The 22900-nt window shown below is 36.9% G+C and overlaps 1 protein-coding gene across 2 annotated transcripts in view; it reads left to right on the top strand.

Moving 5' to 3' along the window:
* KIF16B (kinesin family member 16B) overlaps nt 1-22900 on the top strand; it is a 138900-nt gene that overhangs the window by 67119 nt on the left and 48881 nt on the right. The window contains exons 16-23 of one of the 2 annotated variants that reach the window (XM_064709460.1): nt 1705-1787; nt 1972-2060; nt 8353-8385; nt 8717-8770; nt 10112-11467; nt 17009-17167; nt 17992-18097; nt 18625-18675. In XM_064709460.1, coding sequence (XP_064565530.1) covers nt 1705-1787; nt 1972-2060; nt 8353-8385; nt 8717-8770; nt 10112-11467; nt 17009-17167; nt 17992-18097; nt 18625-18675 — 1931 coding nt within the window. The remainder of the gene's footprint in view (nt 1-1704; nt 1788-1971; nt 2061-8352; nt 8386-8716; nt 8771-10111; nt 11468-17008; nt 17168-17991; nt 18098-18624; nt 18676-22900) is intronic. The other variant, XM_064709461.1, reaches the window with a different exon arrangement.

Raw genomic sequence — 22900 nt, 5'->3', positions numbered from 1 at the left:
AGCTGTGTTAGCATTTAGTCTCACAGCATGAGGTGCCAGGGTCCTTAAATACCTGCTTGTAGGTAACACTGATTAACTGCTGATATATTTAAATGTTTCCGTTCATCATTAGTAGCTGCTCATTTGAAAATGTGTTAAATTTTTAGACCATCATGGAGTTCAAAAATAATAAGAGGCATGGTAATTAATTGTCACTTCCTTTTATGGATTTCTTCTATCAAATGCAAATTCTGGCTAATGGGGTGTTTTTGTAAAGGTAACTGAGTTAACATTCACAATTACAGTTTGTCATTTACCTTAAATATATCCTCACCTTAGAACACATTTCCAGGGGTTTGGGCCAAACTGTCAACCTTTCTGTACTTAAAAGAGAAACCTAGGAATTATTCAGATGACCCATTATTTAGGACTGGCTCTCATGTGCTTCCTGTTAAGTCTCTCTCTCCTGTCTTCCGTGAAATTTATGAAGTTAGGGACACATATCTGTAACTATTAATTCTGAAATTTTAATTAATTTATTTACATTGTTTCCACCTAGTGAAGTGGTCATAAATGTTAGCAATTAATTATTTTTATCTTCACTTGAAAGCAACTGAAGGAATTTCATACAGATTTATGAAAGGTAATTATTTTTGAGATTTGACTGAGGTAAACTGTGAATGTAACCGAAAATCGAGGCGTTGTGCAGAAAATAAGAAGTGATTGTAGTGCTTTTTGTCATTTATTTGCTAAGACTGGATCACTTATTTTGAGTTGATATTCCTAATTAAGCTGATTTTAAGAGAAGCATTCCTTGCTAAGGACAGAATGTCATTATCAGATGGTAAGAATTTGTAGTGATGAGTTTGAGAACAGCTTTTTCATACTGGGTGTGTAATGGAGTCCTTTTTAAAAATGCTCAGTACTGACTGACAGATAAATGCTTGATTCTGAGGTGGTGAACTTGGGAGACTTCCATGTTTTGACATCACTGACAATATACTTCTTAGTAGGGAAGTATTAATCTTGGTACCATTGTCTTTAAAATATGATAAGAATTGCTCAGAATCTCTTTATTTGTGACTGTACCTTAACTGATTAAATACAGTAATAGATGTGCATTGAGCAATATCAATTATTCAAGGTTCTTCCATCAGAAAATAGCTGGTGGGTATTAAAGTCTAATAATCCTGTTTTGAATAACAGTAAACTTCAGTGTTCCACATGGAGAAGAAAAATGTGAGAGTGCAAATAGTGGAAATCTGGAACTATTAGTGTAGCTGGATTCAATCCTGACCAGTGATCAGTAGCAGATGGACAAGTTTGTTCTTGGTCACATTCATGGATGTTCCTGTTAAATCTGCATCTGCTGGTGACTTCCAAAGTAGTTCTGTTAAAGAGCATATAGATCAAATTGGGGCAGCTGCTTCCTCTGCCTGTGTTTATTCTTTAACTGAGCTCCATGAACATGATTGACCTTGAGTCTGTCATGTTCATGCACTGTGTGAACATGAGTGGGTTTCATTTTTTTTAAGTAGGAAGAGGAAGGAATACCCTGTATGCATCAAGGTAGCTGTGACTATGCATGGTATAACACTTGTCAAAATGCATTTTCATGTAGTTCTTGCTTAATGGAAGTTTTTGTTTACATGTTGTGTGTCTGAATTGCATGGTACTTTCAGCTGCAGAATGTTGTGAGTCAGTGGTGTGTGGTTTTTCCATCAGGTGCTGTTATATTACTTGGAAGAACCAACATGTTTCGCTTTAACCACCCTAAAGAAGCTGCTAAGCTAAGAGAGAAAAGAAAGGTGAGATTAAATCAGTGTTTGGTAAATTTAAACTCTTCACAATTTTATTTCTAGTATAGACATGTCTTATATGTCTTGATTGTTGTAGGATGCCTTTTTTCATTTGCTTCATGTACTTTAGTTAATATTTCATCAAAGAGTTTGTAAGCATGTCTAATACTTTCATTTTATGGTCTGTTGTTAGAGTGGACTGCTATCTTCCTTCAGCTTGTCTATGACTGATCTTTCTAAATCTTGTGAGAATTTGTCAGCAGTTATGCTTTATAATCCAGGGTGAGTATATTCTAAAAAACAGTTGCTATAATTCCAGTCATTCTTCATTTTAACTGTTTGAAACGTTCCAGAAGCATTATGACTAAAGCAGTTCAGCAAAATAATGACCTGGCAAATGTTATGTCTGTATTTTCTTCAGAATTATGAGTTAACTATTTTTCCTGAAAAAATGCATTTTGAACTGAAAATTAAGATTTCTTGAGTTCATATAAAACCAATACAAGCATAAAAAGGCTGAGCAATGAATGTCTTGTGTTCTTTGCCAGTACCTCTGGGTAAGTGTCCACATGAAAATATGGAAAAAAGTTTTATTATGCAGTTACAATGACATAGAATGCTTATGGTAGAAGAGCTGCTTTTAGTGATTTTTTTCACTGTACCTAAAGTGACTTACAGAGAACTGGTGGTGTTTTATTCTAATTTTTTTTCCATAGCTAGGGCCTGTGTTTTCAGTATGAGATGAAGCAATTTACCCACCCTATGTGCTTTTGAAAAATTGACTGTAAATTGAATTATATCCTTGGATAGTACAGCTTTATTCCCAAGTTTTACTTGGGAATCTCTCTATATCCTTTTGGAAGATTGGACAGATAATAACTTCTAGTTAAAGAATGTCTGAAATTCAGGGAGTGTGTTTAATAACACTGCTTCAAATGTCACTGTTACTCTTTTGCTACTGAGCTGGTCACAGAGATCTCAAGATTGTGAACTGGTTGCTAATAAATGGCATTCTATTTTCAGATAGGGATGGTAAAGAAGATAAAACCTCCATAATATAAGTATACTTTTCTATTTCTTCAGCTTTTCAAATAATTGAATCTGAAAACTTTCAGTGACAGTTGCTAGTGTGATGTTTTTTGTGAGTTGGGGTCCTGGCTGTTGTTACCTCTGGTTATTGTTGAGCTGTCCTGGGCTTTTCCCTGACTGATGTTATTCTGCTATAATATTGTTGTGAATATTTGTATTAGACTGGGTACTGCTGACCTTAACTCTGCAGTCAGCACAGAGTAGGGCAGATTGTTCCAGCATTGCCTCACCAGTCTCTCAGATTTACAGCAAAATATAATGGCATGGACAAGGCCCAGGTGAAGGTGTGTTTAAAAATGATTTCCCAACCAAAGCAGTCTTCCTGTCTTCAGATAATGCCAAATTCATGCCTTACAGGAAGGATTTTTCCTTTTATGTAAAACAACCCCCACCAGAAACAGAGCCCTACAGATCAGTAAAAGAAAGCACCTTCTGTAGTTGATATCTTTATGGACAGAAGTTAGGCAAAAGAAGCTTTTCAGCTTAGGCTGGGGTACCCTGACAATTTTAAATTTGATTTATGTTGATGCTAATGCTGTTTTTTTAACATCTCCTCTTCAAACAGCAGAGGAATTTTTCTGATTGTGTGAAGTTGTCACAAAAAGATAATTGTTCAGAAGGTGTTATTTTAAGGGTAATGGGGCTGGGATAAATGCAAGTTAAATATGTTTTGCATAAAGCAGACTCCAAATTCTCTACTTCCAGCTAAGAATATTGCCAAGCAAGTGCTGTGCTGGTTATTCTTCTTAATGGTGACTGATGAAACATTCAGTGAATCATATCTCTGATTATCAAAGACAGCAGAATTGTACCCAGGAAGTGGGGTAGAGCATCATGCATTCTGGAAAAGTGCAGAATGGAAAAGAATGTCCTACATTAAATCTGCTTTGTTGGGGATTGTTTATTTGTTTATTTTATCAGGAACAATGCTTCCTACAACAGGTTGGAGAATCATTTTCTCTCAACATGATGTTATACTGCTGGCCACCAGTGCAGGCCAAGATTCAGTAGCTGGCCCTTTGGGGTTTTTTCTGTGCAGTGTTTGTGGCTGACTAGCATTTTATCTGTTGTTAATTTAGCCTTTCCTTCCAGTCTCAGTATTAATAACCTAAAGGGGCAGCTAAATTGGCAACTTTTGTGGGTTGCAATAAAGATTCTGGTGGAATCAATGCCAGAAGAGCCTGTGGGGTATTACCTTCAGTTGTGAGAGCAATGTGGTGGATCTTGCTTCCTGTGAAAACCAGAATTGTCCTTAATAGTGTTTTCAGATGGATGATTTGTTCTTGTTTATGCCTTTTTGTTTGGCTGTTGATTTCCCATATGTGGGAAACTATCTTGTTGCATAAAATTTTGGCTTAATGTGCTGAATTCTTTTTTCTACTTCTTCTCAGTCTTTGTTTTTAATCTAGTGTCATGGAACAGTGCTTCAGATAATGAGCTTTGGATAAAATAGAATTTTGCACGTAGATTTATGTAGAAGATTTCATTTGTAGACCTTTTGTTAGCTACATGATACTGTAACCGTAAAACTACTGGTGAGGAACCTTGGTCTTGTCTTGGGTTTATTTCATGATCCAGTTACTAAAGTTCTTAGAAGTGCCTCTTACTGAATTAAGGTGAAAATTGTGACAATAGGATGGGTTTTTTATTTGATAGTTAATATGAGAGGGAGAGAAAAAGAAAGAAATAAAAAATAGGTGGGGGGGACAGAAAGGGCTTGAGAGAGACAGAATAAGGAAAATATCACCACTCCATGGATCCCAGTGATGCTCTGTTGAGCCTCTCCAACTGGTCTTCTTGGTGGTGAAGGTCCCCCAAAAAAGCATAGAATCCAGTGGGTTTACACACACTCAGGCTAGGAAGGAACACCCAGGCACCTCCCTATTGGGGGGGAGTTTGCCATTGTCTGTGTTGCATCATGTGCAGTCCTCTTCAGGAATGACTCTGGGGGGGCACTTTGGGGGGTTTTTGATGGATTATGGCACCCCCTCAGCTGCCTGCCATGTGAGTGTCCCATGGATGTGGCCTGAGGGGTTGGGGCTTCCACAGCTGGGCCAGTTTGTGTTGGGAGGATGAGTGTTCAGTGCCTCTGACCAGAGGCTGCATCTGGAACCTCCTCCACCTGCCCTGCATAATTTTGGGGTGAGGAGGAGTCTGTGTAAACCTGGCTTCTGCAGACTGTGGTCTCTCTCACCCCAAACTCAGCCAGGGAATAATATCTGCTGCATTTGGCTTTCTTGTGGATGCATTCCCCTCCTTCAGCTTTGTTTGTTTTTTTCCTGGGCCTGAGATGATTGAAGAATGGGTTTTCCCTTTATCTAATCTTAGTGATTTAACTTACAGTCCGGTCAGGTATCTTCAGGGAGGCTTCTTTGGCTGTAGCTTCTTTATGCAGTTTTTTTGTAACAAGCAAAACTTTTAATCCATGTTTGAGGCATGAACTGCTTCAGCCTCTGACAGTTTAGTATAGGAGATTTGGTTGGGGTTTTTTTTGTTTGGTTTTTTTTTTAATTTTTTTTTTTACTAATCCCATTAATTGGCATACTGAATAGCATTGTAACATCTCTGTAGTCCTGCCAGCACTCAGTCTTTCCAAACAGCTGTAGTATCAGATTGCACTTTTGTGCTGTGCAAATTAAGCTACTGTAGTACTGTGCTTGTAGAACTGACTTCATTTCTCTGCAGCTTATCTACACTGCTGTTATCACTAGATATGACACACTTTCCAGGAAAATGGTGTCTGTTTAATTCAACACTGATCAGATTAAGTTCCTTTGTGGTAGATCTACAAAAGAAGAAAGGGTAGATTCTAGTCTTTAATATCTGTGTGTTTCTTTTTAATTTCAAGCTAATATGCTTTTTCTATTCACAGTAGTGCTCACATGAATAAAGGGAATAGAGGTTATGTGAAAAAGATTTTTATTAGGATAGACTAAACACAAAAACATCAGTCTTGCATGTGTGCTTCATAAAACTGACAGTGATTTGTTATAGCCCCTGTGGTTTTAGTTTTTTTTTTCTTTTGTGATGATGAGGGTTTTTTTGTAGTAGCTTTTTAGAGAAGTAAGGTTACTTCAGTCAGACCTGTCCTGCCTCTCCAAATTCTCTTTTGTCCTGAAGTAACTTTGAGCCCACAGTGAATTTGAAGCAAATATTCCTGAAGTCTCAAAAGTGGTGAGTTCCTAAATATATTAAGAAAATAGGCAGCCAGCTAAGGAAGATTAAGGAATCATTCTTAGCCCTGCAGAGGAAAGGCTGCACCTTAGAGAATGGAGATGGTGTGAATAACCTCATTGTTGGAGAGCCTTCATTGGAGCTCTGACCGCCTTAGGCATCTCCAGGTAGCAGACATTCACTCTTGTCTTCACAGAGGTATTTAGTGTCTACAATGTGCTGAACATGCATTTTTGAAACACCTCAGTGTTGTGTTTGGAGGCTGTTGACAGGAGTGGTAATGATCCATATTTTTTTTTGGGGAAGAACCGTTTTCACTGAAGAAAGAACCAGATTGCATAATTCACTCCTTTTTCCTGAACAACTTTTTGGGCACCCCCAGCTTCATTTCTATCTAAGGTAAAACTGTCATGATGCCACTGTTGAAGGTTTTAGGGACAAATCCTCAAAGGGAAGATCACAGAATTTTTAATCACTGATCTGTTTTTATACCAGACTGATTGCTGTGATGGTTCATTTTCTTTGTATTAGATCTCAGTCAAGAGCTAGTTACCATTTTTATGCTTATGAAAAATATATCTGCCAAATTATATGTTTTATAGGACAGTCAAAACACCAAAAGGTTTTGCTCTGGGTTTTTCATGTTATGTTAGCTGACCTAACATTTCCTTCATTGTGGCTTAACCAAGCATGAGGATACAGTCAAATTGTTCTTTGCCAACTGTCTAAGCAAAGATGGTCTACATCTAACAGTGGCCAAAGGAAACCTGCATTTCCACAAGCCAGAGCTATATTCCCCAGGGTCTATATTATTTTGGACTGAAATAATTATGGCATTTCATCAGCCAAGCTGTAGGTAAGAAGTGATAGCTAAAAGCTCTGAATTTCAGATAGCAGATTACAGCCAAAGGGAGAAATTTTGTGGTGTAGCTTTAATAAAAAATAGGGGGGAAGGAAAACCCAAAGCACATGTTAACCACTGGATTAAGTTTTTGCTTCCTGAAAGCTGCCAAGATTGCTGCTTGTTGCCTTTCAGCTGCATTTTGCATCCACTTGGTGGATTTCTGCAGCATTGCTGCTGCAGCAGTTGTGATCAAATTAAAAATACTGGGTTATCATCATCTGTCCTTGTGCTGTAAAATGCAAATGTGATGTGACTCTTGGTGAGACAGTTACATGAAAGCTTGAATGCCTGGATCTGGGTATGAAAATCTACATTGGCTAATCACTTAGGGATTGTAGAAGACTTTTTTTAAAAATGAATTTGTGAGAAATAGGGGAAAATGAAATACAGGATTTGTAAAAGTAGTTATTCTTCCTTATTGCAGCCATTAGAAAGATGCTTCTTGAACATGTAGGAATCACATTTTTTTACAATAGCTTTATAAATGTTAGATTATTAGTGTGCAATTTGCATATTTCCAAGGGCAGTTTCTTTTTGTTGTATGCATTTCTATGACTTTAAAAAGAAATATTAAAAATTCCTTATTTTTAGAAACCTATCTGTGTAGTTGTGGTGATAATGTCTTAAACTGCAGTTTATCAAAAACTTGACATTAACTTGTAGTCTTGCCTTTTTTTTTTTTTTTAATATTTATGGGCTGTTTCACCAACCTGCATATCTTTATGCTGTAACAAGCCTGAAATAACTGAATATGTGTGTATTTGGTTGAGCAATTTAATCCATATATAGGTTCTTTCTACTTTTTTAGTATTTGTTATTAAAATTTTCCTTAAATAACAGATAAACCTTTGAAATGAAATTAAGAAAAATACTTGTGTACAACTGTAATAAAAGCTGATATTAAAAAATTACATAAACTGCTCTCCCATGCTTATTGAGAATCTTGTCAAACTAAATGCATTAAAATCTCAATGTGTTTTAAATAAATGGGTTTGAATTGTGTTCTGTGCTTGAATATGCTGTTTGGGATTTTTCAACCCCCACTGATTATATCCTAGGAATGGTTGGGATTTTTTCCTTTTTCTTGGAAGGAAATGGCAGAATTATTAGCACACACTGCTGTAGTTTTGCAGCCCTTTCCCTTCTCAGAAGTGGCTAAGTTAATAAACCATAGGATGAAGAGAATTACTTTAGCTGTCATTGGCATTTGAAAAATGCTTAGAAAGAATAATTATTTGAATTCTTCTTCTGAGATGTAATATGATGAATGTTCTATGAATCTAACCAATTTAACCTCCAATAAAACAAAGCGCTGTTGATTTTAAAGTATTCTGTACTGCTAATATGTTTTTTCTATCAATTCCTTTCTCAATTGATCCCTCTGTTTCCCCCTGCCTCCCATGGCAGTCTTTTCCCTGTAAAAGGACCAATCTGTCTAAGGTAGAGAAATTACATTTCTATGTATTGATTGCCATGTCTGCATGTAGTCAACTCACAGAGGCTATGCTAATCATCTCTATGTCTTGCTTCACTTTACTTTTTGAGTACTTTTTCCCCAGAAATTTTTTTTCTATTTATACTTGTGTCAGCATGATACCTAATTTGTAACCTTAATGAAGGAACTATTTTCTGTTCTAGTAAGAAGTAATCTTACAAAACTTCATTTGTATTGTTGTCATCTAAACAGTCAGAAAATTCCATCATATCTTCCTATTTTTGTGATATTCAGAAAACAACCATTTAGCTGTATTCTTTATTTTTTTTCAATCAGGCTAGAATTCGAGAGACAGCAACGAGAGGAGCTTGAAAAATTAGAAAGTAAAAGGTAACCTTGTTCTCCGTGGTATTTATGTGTGTATGTGTGTCTGTATATACAAGTTATAAACTCTTTTGCATCATGAATTTGGAATCACAATGTTATTCAGCACGCAGACAATCCTCAGTAGCTGAATTGGAGCTAACTGATATTTAGCAAAGAAATGCTGGATAGATTGTACAGATACAATATATTCCCCTTGCTCTTTATTTTCATGGTTTTGCTTTAAAAGATGGCAAATTACCTTCTTAATTAATATCTCTTTTTTTATGGTTTATTTGTCTTCGGATTGAAGTGTGATAGGAGAAACTCACGTGTTACATTCTGCTTTTCTCATATCTAATTGTGGTGTGTAATGTGCATGCTAAACATGCTTTTCAGAACATTATGTGGAAGCTGGCTTGAAATTCAAAAGAAAGCTTTGTTATAAGCTGGCAAACTGAGTTGATTGTTTTGGCTCATCATACCTGCTATGACTGTGGAAGTGATAGCTGTGCCTTGTTACAGACCTCAGTACTGATTAGATTCAAAAGCTGAAAACCTTTCTGCCTTCTCAGCTTTAGATGGTGGGCTCCATTTTGATAGAGCTCTTTATGCAGTTGGTCTAAGTGAAGTAAACTCAGAAAAATCTTGAAGCTCTGAAGCACTGACAGATACTATTCAGCAACTAATGCAACACAGGATCACTGATACTTACTGTTTTTTGTTATGGTGGTGGAATTTGAATTCAGATTGTGCAGAAATTGATTTGATTGTACTTTAATTCTTCTGACTTCTGGCAAAATAACCAGTTGACTTGCAGGTTGTCTCTGCTTGTATTAAGTGGAGTAGTGGCAATCCTCAAGTAAGAGAGATTACACAGGACATAATAATTTATCAAATCTTATAATCCTGTTTATCAGTAATTCAGTTTGAGTTACCTAAAGTGAAAACATTAATTAATCTGTTGGCTTAAATGTGGTGAGGCAAATTGCTAATCAAGGCCTTCCATACAAGTTTTTGTGCATGAGAATATATGTATGTAAAAAAATTACATATTTACTGTGCACTGCGTGCATGGATATGATCTATTAATATTTTTATTTGATTTTACAGAACTAATACAGCCTATAATTTTTTAATAAGTGCTATATAGCATATCTTCATATAACTTTATAAATCCACAGCTTTTTATACTGACACAGACTCTATGAATCTCTTTTTGATTTGTCTCATGCATTGAGTCATTTCCAAGTAATGTCAGATCTTAACCTATAGCAAAATAAAACTATTGAAAAAAATAAATGGTTATATATAGTAAAAAAATCTTAGTTTAAACCTTTTTAACTTCATCTAAATGTTTTACTGTAGGAAACAAATAGAAGAGATGGAAGAGAAACAGAAATCTGACAAAGCAGAACTTGTAAGAATGCAGCAAGAAGTGGAGTCACAGCGCAAAGAGACAGAAATAGTTCAGCTGCAAATCCGAAAACAGGAGGAGAGCCTGAAACGAAGAAGTGTTCACATTGAAAGCAGGTTAAAGGATTTGCTGGCTGAAAAAGAAAAATTTGAAGAGGAGAGATTGAGGGAACAACAGGAGATAGAGCTTCAAAAGAAAAAGCAGCAGGAAGAAATTTTTGCCCGGGTCAAAGAGGAGTTGCAGCGATTACATGAACTTAATCATAATGAAAAAGTAGAGAAAATGCAGATTTTTCGTGAACTAGAAAAACTGAAAAAGGAAAAAGATGAGCAGTATCTTAAGCTGGAATCAGAAAAAAAGAGACTTGAAGAACAGGAAAGGGAACAGGTGATGCTGGTGGCTCACCTAGAGGAACAGCTTCGAGAGAAGCAGGTCATGATAGAGCTCCTGAAGAGAGGGGATGTACAAAGACTAGAAGAAGAGAGAAGAAATCTTGAAGAGATCAGAGAATCTCTTCTGAAAGTCAAGGAAGCAAGATCTGAAGGTGATGAAAACCATGAAGAATTAGAAAAAGCACAGCATGATTTCATTGAGTTTAAAAGGAAACAGCTGGAACAGCTGGCTATTTTGGAAAAAGATTTAATTCAACAAATGAATCACCTAGAAAAGGAAATAGCAGATGAAAAAAGAGATCTGGAGCACTTAAAATTTGCACATGAAGAACCTTTAAATCTCAAGAGAGATGATGAAAACTTTATGGATGCAATACTCAAGGCTGAAGAAGTTGACAAGATAAAGCCAGTGGAATACAGGCTCCAATCTAAAATACGCCAGCTTGAGTACCTGAAGAGTGATCATTTGCCAGCTCTGCTGGAGGAAAAACAAAGAGCTTCTGAAGTCCTTGACAGGGGCTTGTTAGGGTTAGATAATACTCTCTATCAAATAGAGAAAGAAATAGAAGAAAAAGAAGAGCAGCTTGCTCAGTATAGGGCTAGCACAAATCAGCTGCAGCAGCTACAAGAAACCTTTGAATTCGCAGCCAATGTAGCCCGGCAGGAAGGGAAGGTTCGGAAAAAGGAAAAAGAAATCCTTGAATCGAGGGAAAAGCAGCAGAGAGAGGCACTGGAGCAAGCTGTTGCTAAGTTAGAAAGGAGGCATTCTGCTTTGCAGCGGCGTTCCACCATAGACTTTGAAATTGAGGAGCAGAAACAGAAGCTGGCTACCTTGAACAACAGCTGTGGTGAACAGGCAGGGCTGCAGGCAAGTCTGGAAGCTGAACAGAAAGCTCTTGAGCAAGACCGAGAACGGTGAGTGCTGCAGTGCCTTCCATTTATCAGAATCTGTCCACAAAAGGGGAATTGTGGCATTCGCATTCTCTGAAAAAATCTCTTTGCCCAGGATTTTTCTCCTGGGAAACTGAGAAGCCTCAGAGAAAAGGGAAAACAATTCTTATCTCATTTGCTTCTCTTGTGTTATGCTTGTGTGGAATGTGTTTGGAGATTATTTACCCACAGGTGATTGTTTCATTGGTGTTTGCTGTGGGTTGTTTTGGCTTATTGGCCAATCAGTGCCAAGCTGTATCAGGACTCTGGAGAGAGTCATGAGTTTTCGTTATTATCCTTTTAGCATTCTGTTAGTATCCTTTATGTATTCTTTAGTATAGTATAGTATTCTTTAATATAGTATCATAAATAATAAATTACCCTGTGAGAGCATGGAGTCAGATTCATCATTCCTGCCTTCATCGAAGCACCCTGCAAATACAATAGGGAATCATTTTACACCTTGGATCTCGAGAGCACAGCTTGTTCAATGTCCCAGTACTTGAGTTTCTTCATGAGTTTCAAGTAGTTTACCCAGAATTGAAACTCTGCTGCTTTTTAAAGGATTTTTGCTCGTCTATTGAGTTCTGGTATGTTTGGATACTTATCCCATCCTCAGCAGGATATTATTTGCATTAGCCATCACAGTACTTAAATTGTTTTACCTATGTAGAAAGCTGAGACATCCTTATGTTCTGCCCTTACAGCAAATGCACCACCTAACAACTTTTTTCTCTAAAATTATTTCTGTATAACATTTCATTTTCTTTATTAGCAGCAAGTTAGATGTTTGTTCAAAATTTGTAGACTGTCACAGTAAACCTACTGACTGTCCCTCTCAACTGGTGATATACTGAACCCTTCTGGTATTAAAAGTAAATGGGGGTAAATGTTTAATTTTTTAATAGCTCTGGTTTCAAGGCTAAATAAAAATAAGCTATATCCATATAAAATTTGACGTTGCTTTTTAAACTTATTGGAAAATATACAGAGGCTTTACTACTGCCCAGTGTGGTGCCAGTCCCTTTGAGGCACAGAAGCAATGTCATCAGTTGTACTCAAGATATCTTGTAGCATTACATTTGGCCTAAGTGTGGGAGGCTCAGAGAAAAGTCAGGCAGGTGGGGAAGGATCTTTCTCTGTGGAAGAAGAGGAAGAAATCTTTTGGGTGTTTTTTTGACCTGAGCAAAAATTCACTAAGATTAATGTGTTCAATCCCTGCAGTATGAAAAACATGCATAATTGCCATTTTTAAATGTGCTACCTGATTTGCTGATACTGGAGCTTTAAAACCTATGACTGTCAGTGAAAAAATGAAGTGTTTTTTTCCTGATGTAGCATTTGTCATCTGTTTTATAAATATTTCACTAATTTATCTGAATATATTTTCATAAGCCCTTCAAACAGATGTGGAAAAAAACATGTGAAGGAAGAAACTTGCCTGTAGCCAAATTGAAGAGCTCTTCTGTATTCCATTCCTTTTAAACCATTATCAGAAGAGTTGCTTTATATAGACACTGTAGAGGTCACTTTTTCAACATTTATAGCTACATTGTTTGGCTTTTAGTTAAGCATTGTCAATACTGATTCATCATTTTGTGGAAATTGTCATTATTTTCCATAATAGTTGTGAACATAAAATCTCATTTTCTACACTAAGCATCTCACTTGACTGAAGTGAGCTATCGACAACTGGAGGTTCCACAAAAATAGGGTTGTGTGATAAGTGAAAAAATATGTTGTCAGCCAGAAAACTGAGGTTTAGAGAAGATACCAAGGAAGTAAAAAATATTTTTCCCCCTCTGTTTACTTCAAAATCCTCTTTCACAGGCTAAATAAAACTTTGAAGTCTTTCAGTGAATAGCCCATGGGCCTGAATAATTCAATTCAGTATGTTTTTGTGAATGTAGAGGCAAGAAAAAGATCTAAAGATACATGAGAATATGTTAAACATTTCAGGCTACTTACTGCTCTTGTGTTTGAGTTTACATTTCATAGTATATGATGCCACAGTAAGCATATGAATTATATATATTTCTTATTGTTTATCTAGATCCCATTATGTAATGTTGTGCTCTGGTTCAGATCAGTGTTAACTTTCTGAAAATGTTTAAATGAAAAAATAATTTCAAGTGCTATACAAGTGTAAGTCCATCATAACTAGGTACAATGTTTTTATTTGTTTGAATAATGTGGAAGCTCAAAATTCTTTAACCTACAGATGTCTTGGTTTGAGATAATTTAAAGGAGAATGCCCTGGAATGAGTTAACTCCTTTAAGAGTTCAATAATCCCTTTCCACCAATAAGAAATTAATACTAATAGCAGTGTTTTGGTTTGGAAAGACAGGTGCCTGCTAAGGAAGGCAGGAGCCTCCCCTGAAGTGGAGAATGTGAACCCCACCCCAAAATTGCTATAAATTTTAAATTAAGGAGCTCTCAGGCAGAAAATATGGGAGCAGGAAATAACAGTTCTTTTTTAGGGAAGAAAATAAAAGGATTAAACAAACAATGCAGTAAACCAAAACAACACTGACAGAGTCAGAACCCAACCTGACACCCTGTGGGTCAGGGTGTTGGCAGCAGTCCCATTGGAAATGTTGCTGCAGTCCTACTGCAGTGTCAGGGGTGGTTCTGCTGGAGCAGGGATCCTGGAGAAAGGAGTGCAGTATTCCTCTGAGGATCCAGTGGAATAAGAGGCAGCTGCTGTTCTTCTGGGAATCCAGTGGAGAAGCTGTGCTGGTGTTCCAGAATCTCCAGATTATATCCAGGTAGCAATGCTTGGCTCCTCCCTCTGGGCAGAGCAGATCGCAGTGGGATGCTGTAGTTCTTACCAGTCTTGCAATGACATTCAATAGCCTCTTATCAACAGATGTTCCCCCCCCCCCCCAGAGGGAGGAGTGGGTGTGGAAGAGACAATGAAAACTGCCCACTTAATAAAAAACAAACGCCATACAGATGGCAAATAGAATACATCTTGCCTTGCAGTCTGGGACATATCAGAAAGTGAAAAAGCATTAGTTTTTGAAGAAAAAGAATGCCGGTAGGCAGGGGGGAAAAAAGAAAATAACTGCTAGATATTGAACTACTTGACCTCAGCACTGCAGTGAAACAAAAGGCAGACCTGAAATATCCATTCCAACAGGGACCTGCTGGGACAGCTTCAGGCTGTGCAGGATGTGGTGACAGGGTTTGCTCTTTCCTCTCTGCCTTCACTCCCCACTTCAGTTCCTGACTTGGCACCATGGGAATGTCCCTTGGGGAGCAGGATCAGGTTTCAGACAATCCCAGAATCAGCAAGGTTGGAACAGGCCATGGAGATCAAGTCCAACCTGTGCTTCTCCAGGATAAACAACCCCAGATCAGATCTGCTGGAAAGGCAGGAGCCTCACAGAGCAGTTCCAGCTGCGGATGAAGAGCTTCCCCATGGCAAGGCACGGCGGGGCAGGCATGGCAGATGGACTGAGGCCACCAAATGTGTCCTCTCCAAGGCTCAGTGCTGGTCAGCAGCAGCTTGGGCTGGAGCAGGGCAGCTCTGTTTCACTTCTGCCAGCAGATGCCCCTTGGTTTCTGGACGAGCGGCTGCAGAATTTGCTCTCAAGGCAGCTCAAATATTGCTGCTGCAGTTTCTCTGATCTGAGAAAAAAAAAAAACAAAAAGGAAAGAAAAGGCTTTGCCTAAGTAGAGACCAAGCAGTCAGCAAAGGAAATATCATGCTGTGAAAAGCTGTGAAAAAACTTAGGTTGGGAACTTTTTAAAACGCCTGTACCCCTGATTCCACCAGACACTCAAGGTCAGCGGCTTCAGGGTCTTAAAAGACACAGTAACAGTTTTTGGCCACAGAAAATTATGGTATTTAATATCATTGTGATCACCCCAAGACAACAGGGATTACTCCCAAAATGATAATTTGAGGTTAAATTTAACTGGGATATATACCCACATTTTGGCTTTACTGGCTGTGGTTTGGGGCACGAGAATGAACATAAAGCAGCTTGGGATTACTCCCAGAATTATAATTTGAGGTTAACTTTAACGGGGATATATACCCACATTTTGGCTTTACTGGCAGTGGTTTGGGGCACTAGCATGAGCATAAAGCAGCTTTAGAGCCATCTTTGAAGCAAGTGGCAGGGCACAGTTCTGTGTTCTCACTGCTGGATGCAGCACAAGGCTGACTAAGTTTGTAGCTAAATAAGTAATGTCTTCTCATAGTAGGATGTTTACAATCCAAGAGCTAAGCTTTGTTCCTTTAATGTAAATCTGATTTTTGTGGTTAAATTGATTTTCCATGGATGCAAACACTTTCCTATATACATAAGCCATCTTTCATCCACTTACCCTCAGGACACAAGATTGTTTTGGTGCTAATCAAAAGAAATAGATGGCTTCTGGCAGTGCTGCAAAAAGCACTCTAAAACTGAAGTAACAATTCAGCCTAAGCCTCAACATTCATCATCTATCTAATTTTCTCACTTAACCTCCAGGATGGAATATAGAGCTGCACTTCAGTTTAGATAAATACAATTGTACCAGAAGTGATAGAATCCCAGGTTTGCATAGTTTCTCCTGTTTCAGCAAGAACTTATTTTCTTTTATTACTTGATTTCTAAGTAACCTCTAGAAAAACAATTACTTTTAGAGACAAAAATTGTAATGAAAATGGGGAAGATTATTACTGTGTTACTAATCTAATCTCAGCTACTTTACAAGTGAAAGGGATGTTCTAAAGATTACTTTGTTGTAATATGATGAATATTGCAATAAGTGCTTCTTATTTCATACAAAGTGCCTCAGGCATTTTTAGTCAGAAACACAGTACCCAATTTTAAATGTTGTATTCTGTGCATAAATCTGGGTAGAACTGAATTTATTTGTTAAAGAAAGCAAGGAGGTTTCAAAAGAGGATTTCTTAGCTGTATATATACAATAAGTACTAAATGTTTATTTTGTTAGTGAATTTTCAAAAGCATATATACAGATGGAACAACTGGAAAATTTATATGTGTAATACACAATTTAAAGATTTTTCTTATAGAGAAGATTTACCACATCAGTGTTTGGGGTTTTCTTTGGGTTTTTTTTTTTGTATTAGTGCTGTATTTTGAGTTTTTCATTTTTTCTCCTTTCATTTCTTCATTTACTTTCACACTGGAAGATAATATTTGAGGTCATTGGTAATATCTGAGGTCATTGATAAGTTCTTTAAAAATGAGAATTTATTCATGTGGTTCTAATAGATAGGTTAGACCTTAGGAATTAATATTTAATGTACAGATTTAGATACCTCTTGTGATGGAAATTATTGAAGTTGTTTTATTTGACTTAATACTACTCTTGGAATGTGGTTTTGAGCTGTCTCTATTTTCCTATCTAAATGTGCTTAAAGAACAATTATGACTTTCAAACCTTCATTAGTGTCTACAATCATATGTACATGTATAGCAGTGTAGGCACATTGCTTCCCATCAGACCTATTCAAATCAACTCTGAACCAAAGCAAATTACATGTTATGATATCTTTATAGCCTGGACCAGGAAATTCAGCAGCTGAAGCAAAAAATATATGAAGGTGATGGAGCTCAGAGAGGAAACCATGGAATGTTAGATGAGAGACTCTCCCATAGCACTTCCCCTGCCAGCCCAACAAAGGCACAGCCATCTGCTGCCCCCCTGGTTGATGAAAGGTAGGTAACCTGCATTCCTGAAATGGAATGCAAACAACAGCTTTAAAAAGAGATATTTAAAAGACCATTCTGCCAGGATTGAAATTGATTTATATACTGGAAGACTGGTCTGGAAATAAAATTGGTGTTCTGCTGTAAATAGCCAATAGCCTCAGCTGTTGTTCCTGTGCAGTTTGTTTTAGAATACAAGGTTGGGAAACTGTAGGCTGAAAGGTATTTAAATAGATTTTGAGTTTACAGTTAACCTGTCTATATGGTTTTGCTTCATATATACTTAATGCAATGAAGTCAATTTAATTGTCTTACACTTTTTTTAATAGGACAGCTGCCTGGCATCACTAAAATCTTTAATTTCCCTTGTTATACTTACACATGGCAGTTGTTGGTGTCAGCTCTTGGAAAATTCCTTCTGTTTGAAGACCAAACCTTTGTTAGTCCAAGTTGCTGATATCACAGCAGCAGTGAAAGCAAGCTGTTAAATTACTGAAGATGCAACCCCAGCCTTCTTTATTCTTCATCACTTGTACCCTCCCTGCCTCTTGTGTGTGGAGCTGCACTCACAGCAGTGGCTGAACCTGTGCTCTAGTAATTTGTTTAATTAATAACAATTTTTTAAGCTTTACTGGTTAGATAAACACTCATTCAAAAGTCAGTGTTCCTTTCTTGAGGAGGGATAAAATGGATCTAACATTAAGTCTGCCAATTAAGAGCTGTGCAGTACTTAGGGTTAAAAGCATTTCAAAGGGCCTTTTAGTCTGTCTTGATTTTTATGTAAAATACACTATTTTTCCATACACACACACACACTTTTCTGTATCTTAAAGGATAAATGCCTTTATTGAACAAGAAGTGCAGAGAAGGCTCCAGAATATTCATCACAAAGCTGAGGATAATCATGTTAGTGCTTCCTGGACTACGGAAAGTTTGAAGGTGAGCAGAAATGGGTGAGAGATCCTGACCTTCAATGGATCATGTCTAACCACTGATTTAGTTTTGTTGTTTAGTAACTTCCATGTTTTCCTGTGTTTACTCTTAATTTACCAAAAATTTTTAAAATAAGTAAACAGTAAATGAGGTAAAAGTTTTTAGATTTTAATAATATATTTATTTCCAGTGGCCTTTTTATGTTGTATTCTGGGGGTTTTTTTGTCAGGAAAGAGTGTGTAAATGACAGGAAGAAGTTTGCAAATAAAATCTTCATTTTATGTCAGAAAAGATCTAACTGATGAAAAATAAGCTGCTTCTGGATGGAATTTCATACTTACAAACAAATGCCTATTCAAAAACTGGTGATTTAATTGATCTAAAGAGTGGATTGATTGACTTCTAAGCCAGTTGTTTAATAAATATTGATTGTTATTTTTGTCTATTATAATGTCTTTCCTCTAATACTTTAGAATTAACCTATACAAGAAAGGCACTTTTTAATAACCTCCTGCACCTTTTTTTGTGCTTAGGATAATGAGAGGCACAATAACAGCACTATTCAACGCAAGCTGAAGTATGAGGTAGGTCATAATTTGTCTGAAGGAAATGCTTGTCTTAAATTATGGCATGCCCTGTAATTAAATTTCATAATGTTTAGCTGCATAATTAGAATTTTGAATTCACAGCAAGATTAATGGCTAACAGAGATGGAGGTGCATCTTATCAGCTGGAAACAAAGTGATTTTCTTTCAGATTGTACCTAGCTCTTCCTTGTTTGAAAGGTGTGGTGTTAGGCTGGATCTTTCTTCATTGTTTTGCCACCGTTCTGAATTTGGAATAATATCCTTTTCATTATTTTTAGAGGAGAAAAGTGTTTAATGAGCATTGAATGAAATTTAATTTAAAATAAATTCATTTAATACAATGATTGTCTGAATTCAGAATACACATAACATTTTGGACTCACACTGAACTGCTGTAAGGGTGTCTGTAAGGTAGCAAAAGGAACCAGGCAGGCTGTGTGTGTCCTGAAGGATTCATGTATATGTGTATTTTACATGTATTAAATGAATAAGTACATTATATTGTATAATGTATAAGTACATTATATATATCTATTAAAATATTTATAAATATTCATAAATACATGTATTTATGCATTTTTAAACTAAGGCTCAGACCCTTCCCACCATATTTAGTTGTCTAAGTGCTGCTTGTAGCACAGTTATTGTCTTGGTGAGTAAATCCTAGGTACCTTCATGGATTTAAACTGTAACAACAGAAGGGCTGCAGCACTTCAAACTTGTACTGCTTTTGACTTTTAGACTGATGTTTTTCAGCTGTGTTGGACTTTTTGCACTTTTTGGCTAGTATAGGATTACTTTTTTGTGCTTGTGTGGGGAAAAAAATGAGGACTTATGAGTTTCTGCATTGCCTGTTGAATTTCCTGGAGTTTTTGAGTAAAGCATATATAAACCAAGTGAAATGGATGCTGTACAAAGAAAAAGCAGGGGTGGGTTGAAAAGATGAACTGTTCCTTAATTAGATCTCAATCACTGCTACTGGGTTTTTGAGAGAGAGAGAGATTGTACCAATTTTGAATGATTGTATAAATCTAATCAACATCAATCCTCAGTTAAAGAAATGTTTTGGTCAGGAGACTTTACAAAGAGATTTTTGTTTTTTTCTTTTGAATTTTTTAACAGAAAAGTCAACAGTGGCAGCCACACTATGGCTTTCTTTTTCTGTCTAAAGATGGCAATTGTGTGAATAAAATGCAGGAGTAAGAGACCATAAAAGACAGAAGGCATATACAGAAATGCTGGATTTATTTTCCAGTTCTGGAAGACATTCCTCCCCTTACACATCAGAGAAGGCATTTCAGAATGAAGGCATAACTCAGAGCAGGAGAGCTTTGCATGCCATTATGACATTAGAAGTAGTTTAATTCACTCTAAAGGTACTAATACTTTGAAGAGTAAGAATGTTCTGTATCAGAATGTTTTATCTACTTCTTTACATAGTTCTGACTTTAATGATGTGGCTTATTCACTCCACAAGGTTGAAAATTTCAATCATATTGGTGACAAAATAATTACTTCTCCAGATTGTGAGAGCTCAAGAACTGAGTCTGATTGTTCCCACTTGAAACAGATTTCTTCTGCAGGATCCTTAATGGGTGCTAAATGAGCAAACTGGCTTCAGCATATTGTGCCTTCTCTTTTCTCAGTCTAATGTGCATTCTGAAACAAAAACTTAGAAAGATAACAGCTCATTAAAGACAGTGCAACCAATAGTTGAAGACCAATCTAGTGATTCTCAGCTTCCAGCACACAGTGCCTCTGATTTGGTTTCTTTTAAGTCAATAACTTCTTGTTTTGATGCAAGACCAGAACATCCTTCCAGTTTGGGATATTTTTTCAGTCAGCTTTCTTGCTTTTATGAAGATATCAGTAGTCAGCTGGTCAGCAGTGCAGTGGGTTCCAAACAGATTGAGGAGTTAGGAAGTTTGTGTGATGCAAGTGAGAGATGTGCCCAAGCAATATCATTAATAAAAAATCTGTTATTCATAAGAAACTTGCAAGTAAATGTGTTCCTCAAGTCAGGCATGAATCAAGACATATCCCACACTAGTGGTGGTGCTAAAGCTCATACTGAAAATGTCAAAATGTCATTCAGCCTGAGTCCCCCATGCAAGAGGCTGTCACAATGAGCATAAACATGGACATCTCTGATGTCTTTGTGAGAAAACCCCCTGAAGAATTTGCATGCCATTGGGAAAAAAAAAGAGCTAGAAAACAGCTTAGTGTTAAGACAGAACTTTGTGCATTTTCCTGATTTTTTTTTGAAACTTCAGATCTGTTCTCTGGAAGAGGTACTGGAATTTTTCTTCTGTGCTTTACCTCAGATTTCTGTTAGGGTTGAGGAGTTGAAAGGTGTCTGTTGGCAGTTGCAGAAAACCAGACCCAGAACCTGCTTGCTTGCTCTTGTTGGGTTCCATTCTGCCTGTTATTTTGTCAGCTGAACAAGGCACCTGCCAGAGTTCCTTGGCAGGATTCCAAGGTTCCTATCAGCACTATAAAGGAGATTCAAGTTGGCTTTGCTGGACAGAATATTCTACTTCTGTGTTCTGCTGAAGATGGTTTACTCACAATATTTACCTATAACAAACACCTCACTCAAAGAATTTGCAGTGATATGAGAAGTTTGATTATTACAGTTTGATTGTTTGGATGATGATGTTTATTTAAATGAATTTCATCTCTTGAAAGATGATTTGATGCAGATTTCGGTGGACTGGACTTCAGATATAAATAATTGTTTTTTTTCAAATGGACTACAATTGCCCTGTAACAACTGATTTAGCTGACCTGGTTTGCTTACTCTATGAAAATATGGGAAGTATTAAACCTTCATTAGGTGACATTCACATACTGCTGTCTACATCAGTGAATGTAGACTGTGCTGAGCAGACTGTGTATAGGAGTCTTGTTCTTACAACTCCTCATAAAGGTCTCTTAAAGGAAAATAATGTCCTTTTTTCTGCACCTAACATTTTGGATGCTTCATGCCAGTGATCACAGTTTGACAGCCCTTGGTTGTGCAGTTTGAATGATACCCATTGTGCAGTTTTGCCAGACAAAGAGAAGTGTACATGAATTGAGCTTGTGTTTTCTAAAAGGAACAAGGTTGGACCTGATTCAGGAATTGTTTTTTTCTAAATACTGTGAAAAAGAAATAAATACTCTCCTGAGAGTCATCCCATCAATTCTTCAAAGCAGTTTGCATATCCCTTTGGAAATCTGGAAATTAACATTCAGTTCAAGTGAAGAAGCCATTTGGCTAATTATGCATTTGACTAGGTATTGAAATCCAAAAGAGTTTAGATACATTCAAAATAAACGGCTAATAAATATTGATAAAATCCTTTCCCCCCCTCCCCGTTTTTTTAATCAATAGAGAAAAGGAACCTTTGAGCTCTGAGGGAATACCACAGACTGTGTAAACACATCTAAACAGTAATAATATTTGAGTGTTTGCATTTTGAACACCTCTGATATGCTGTACATACAGTTCCTTGGGAAAGTGAGGAAATTAAATGCTTCTATGTTATATGGTAGGTGGATGAACACGATAATTACAGCTCTGTCTTATGATTTCCATTTTGGCTGTGCTTTCTAGCTCCTTCCAAATACTATCTGTCTTCATAAATGTCTTCTCTATTCCTTCTTGATTGTCTTTTCCTTAATCTATTTGATAATCTTTGTTTTTCATGCTCCTCATTTACTTCATGCCCTTGATCTCAATATTTCAAAACATCTGCAGATTTTTTTAATCTTTCAATTTATGCTCTTAATACTACATATGTTTACAGCTTTTATATGTGCAATTTTGGGAATATTAGCATTGACAATTCTCTTCCTCTTCAGAGTTTTCCATTTAATGTTTATTGCACTTCCATATCAAAATTTGTCACAAGTGCAAAAGGAGTTGTTCTTTAAATAGCATTTCAAGCTTTGGTGATGCTGCTGTGGCAAGACAGATGTTTTGAGGTCTGCCATCTGTGAGCACGTTTCTGTTGCTCGAGCTAGGTAGCTGGCAACTGGGGACACTGCCTGGCAGATGGAGTGAGTTTAACTCTGTCCATGTAATGTTCTTGGCCTTGCTTTCATCATTCTCTGCTTGCTTACTGATGGGGTTGTTGGTGCTGTGAGATTTCCTCTTTTACAGTCTTTTTGTTATTGCATCCCAAGAAAAAATGGAGCTGTTGGACATTAACAGAATATTTCCACTATTCAAGGCTTT

The sequence above is a fragment of the Zonotrichia leucophrys genome, chromosome 3, assembly GCF_028769735.1.
Source record: "Zonotrichia leucophrys gambelii isolate GWCS_2022_RI chromosome 3, RI_Zleu_2.0, whole genome shotgun sequence".
NCBI lineage: Eukaryota > Metazoa > Chordata > Aves > Passeriformes > Passerellidae > Zonotrichia > Zonotrichia leucophrys.
The sequence above is the reverse complement of the archived record's forward strand: the minus strand, read 5'-3'. Positions and strand labels throughout refer to the sequence as shown.